The 3,171-nt window shown below is 47.7% G+C and overlaps 1 protein-coding gene across 1 annotated transcript in view; it reads right to left on the bottom strand.

Moving 5' to 3' along the window:
• Sash3 (SAM and SH3 domain containing 3) overlaps positions 1-2,183 on the bottom strand; it is a 13,425-nt gene extending 11,242 nt beyond the window's left edge. Inside the window, exon 1 of the mRNA XM_010608011.3 lies at positions 1,961-2,183. Coding sequence (XP_010606313.1) covers positions 1,961-2,017 — 57 coding nt within the window. The 5' untranslated portion in view covers positions 2,018-2,183. The remainder of the gene's footprint in view (positions 1-1,960) is intronic.
• Positions 2,184-3,171: the final 988 nt, after the last annotated feature.

Raw genomic sequence — 3,171 nt, 5'->3', positions numbered from 1 at the left:
GAGAGAGAGAGAGAGAGAGAGAGAGAGAGAGAGAGAGAGAAGGAGAGAGAGAGGGAGACCTTCCTTGCCCTTTTGTCTTCCTTGCCTTTGTATCTCCTCAGTTGTCCATGGCCACTGTGCAAACAATGATGGTGCTGGGTCAATGCCTCCAGGTCTCAGAAAGATGCTGTCTTTCCCTTCTGGAAGCTTGGCTTTTCCAATGGAATTTTCACAGGATGGGGCTTAGGGTATGTAAGCAAGCTCATCCTGGCTCAGGAGGCTGGCACAGGCTCTGGCAAGGCTACAGTGGGGTTTGCCTGGACTGCTCTTCTTTGAAGGATATAGACTGTACAGTGCCACATGGGCCTTATTTCTCCTGGAGGAGGCCTGGACAAGATTCTAGAGGCCCACCTGCCAAACACAGAATCTGAATAATTGAAACTGAGGAAAAAGAAGGAAACTTCTGGTTTTTGTGTGGCCTTGAGCACCTTCATCTGAGGTGATACAGGATCTCAGTATCAAAGTGTCAGCTCTTTCTCAGACGCTTTCCTCCAGCTCAGCTCCCCTGTGGTTTTGGGCCTAGCAGTGTCTGTAAAGCAGTCTCTGTTTCCTACCCCCATGAGCCAGAGAGCAAGAGGAAGTGGCCCCACTCACTGAGGAGTGGCAGCCAATGGCAGGTCTGCTGGGCCTAGCACTGTGCAAAGTTTAGACAAGGATGACAGGCCCTGTGTGAAGATTCACAAATCTCCTCCCTCCCCTGTCCACCATCACTGCAACCATAGAGAGGCAGCTGGGTGGGGGGAGAGTACAGCCGGAAGTGGCAGCCATTCAGGACCCAAGAGACAGGGCAGGATGCACACCCCAGTGCCCTGGGGCTCAGTTTCTCAGCTGTCTCAGTCTCTGCCTGGGAGCTGTTCCCCTGACAAGGGGACTCTCCCATAGTATAGCTGGGCTGAGCTCCAGGGAAAACTAGAAGGGTAGAGTGAGGGCCTGGAGACTCCAGACATGGGGCTACATCCAGGTCTTATGGACCTTGTTCAGGCCTCCTGCCTTGGAATGGTCCTATAGTCTCACTGGATGTGCAAAGTGAGCTTGCTGGTTGACTGGGAGAATCTCATGCTATAATCAAATCCAACCAGAGAAATCTAGATCTGGCAATGGCCTTCAAGGGATCTTCTAGGCTGGCCTGTGTGTGCCTCAGGAGGATGAACACCTCAGCTGCTTCCCATCCTGTTTTTTTAAATTCTCCCACTGAATTATTTCTCTTCGGCTTCCCCTCCTACTCACTATCTCCTGGCTTTATTTTTCATGTCTCACAAACATTTTCTTCCCACATGGGAAGAAACTGTACAGCCCCCTGCATCTTAGCGCAGTTGGTGGAGGGCTTTTCCTGAGTCTGGAAATCACCGCAGGCCTTATCGAAAGTGGCCTAGGTAGCTACAACAGAGCTGAGCCCAGTGAACAGGGTCTTGGTCCTGGCCAAAGGGCGAAGGCCCTGGAAGCATCTTAGCTGGGTGGCCCAGTGGGCATCTTTGAGTGAGATGGCTTTTGAGAGGCCACACTTAGGAAGAAGCAGTGGCAAGACCAGTGGAGGAAAGAGAAAATTAAGTGTTAAGTTTCCAAATTGAGCAGAGTATTTTGTAATTCTTGAAGTCTAGTTTAGGTGTCTGGTCCTTAATTTTCATTCTTCATCACATTGTGGTATACTGAATTTGATAACCCCAAACTTCTAAGATTCTATCCCATAACTCTGTTATTTCAGACTTTTAAATTTTTCTTTTGCCATTTGTTACTCTATTAACCTTTGGATTATGTCCTGTTGCCCTCTGGGAGAATAGAACTCACCACAGGCTCAACATATGGCCTTTGGCTCTTCTCACTAAGAGTCTTGGAGGGGATGGGTGGAGAAAGAAGGAGGAAGGAAGGAGTAAGTTCCCACAGGAGGGAAAGAAAAAGTGAGTTTCCCAAAGATGCTCCTCACCTTTTTCTTCTGAGTGGGCTCCTTCTCGCTGGCATTGGAGGGCTTGCGGCGCAACATGATCTTCTACCCTGGTGAAACTCCTTCCCTGCTCTCCTAGGTGTTGAGATGTGGAGGCCTCTTGTTCAGCCTCACCAGCACCTTCCGGAGGGCTCAGCATGGACCAAGCCTCTGGCTGCCACTCTGACTGCTGCAGTGGCAACTTGGGGTTGTGGGCCATGGACACCCGGCAGCAACAGCCTACAGGAAGCCCTGCCACGTGACCTGCTCTTACAGCAATCGCAGCCCCTGGCGGGCCCTAGGGAGGAAGGAAGTCCCAGCTTCAGTCTCCAGAGATTCTGAGGCAGGCACCTCTTGGGTTGAACAATTAGAGAAAAGTTCCTATCCTTTTATCTCAGGTCAGTCATCACTAGGCCTTCTGCTCCATCTCCCTGGAGGTGGTGATCAACTTGACATTATGTGGCCTGCTCAAGCCCTATACTTGCTTACCAGAACCCAGAATCAAGAACTGAGACCATCTCTCTGCTGGTTGGGCCAATCCTCCTGGTCAACTTGTATCTCCAGAGTCATCACTGCCATCATTAGCACTACTGTCACCCCACAGTCACCACTTCTACGGCCATTGCCTCTGCTACCATCACTCTTATTACTGCCATCACCCCCAGAAAACGTCTACTTCAACACATTTATTCAATGCCTATACACTATCTCACTTTCTGAATTATCTGTGAGATATTCTATTATTTTATTTTATTTTATTTTTCCACTGGGGATCGAACCCGGAACCTTGTGCTTGTGAGGCAGGCGGCGACATCACCGAGCTAAATCCCAGGCTCTGTGACAGACATTTTAATAATCCCAACGATCATTTTTAATACAAAAGCAACTGGCATTTATCATATACAATTCAGCAAACACAGATTAACACAAAAAATAAAAAAGTTCTCCATAATTGTCTTCTAAAGTGCTTATGACAGATATCCTTTTCTGTTTTAATCATCTATCTACTTGCCAATGCACTTTTCTTCTTTGCTAAAGTCTTACTGTACTGAAAGCAGATCATACTTTTGGGGAGATGGAGCAGGTATTACCAAGGGCACATAGAATCTTTTGAGGAGATTAATATATTCACAATCTTTTTTTTCATTGAGTTTATTGGTACTCTAAAAAAATTTGTTGGTACATTTTAGGAATACAGTACAGTTACATTCATC

Source organism: Fukomys damarensis, unplaced genomic scaffold (genome assembly GCF_012274545.1).
Source record: "Fukomys damarensis isolate Sample0158 unplaced genomic scaffold, DMR_v1.0_HiC HiC_scaffold_39, whole genome shotgun sequence".
Classification (NCBI taxonomy): Eukaryota; Metazoa; Chordata; class Mammalia; order Rodentia; family Bathyergidae; genus Fukomys; species Fukomys damarensis.
This window is presented reverse-complemented; position numbering and strand designations above follow the sequence as displayed.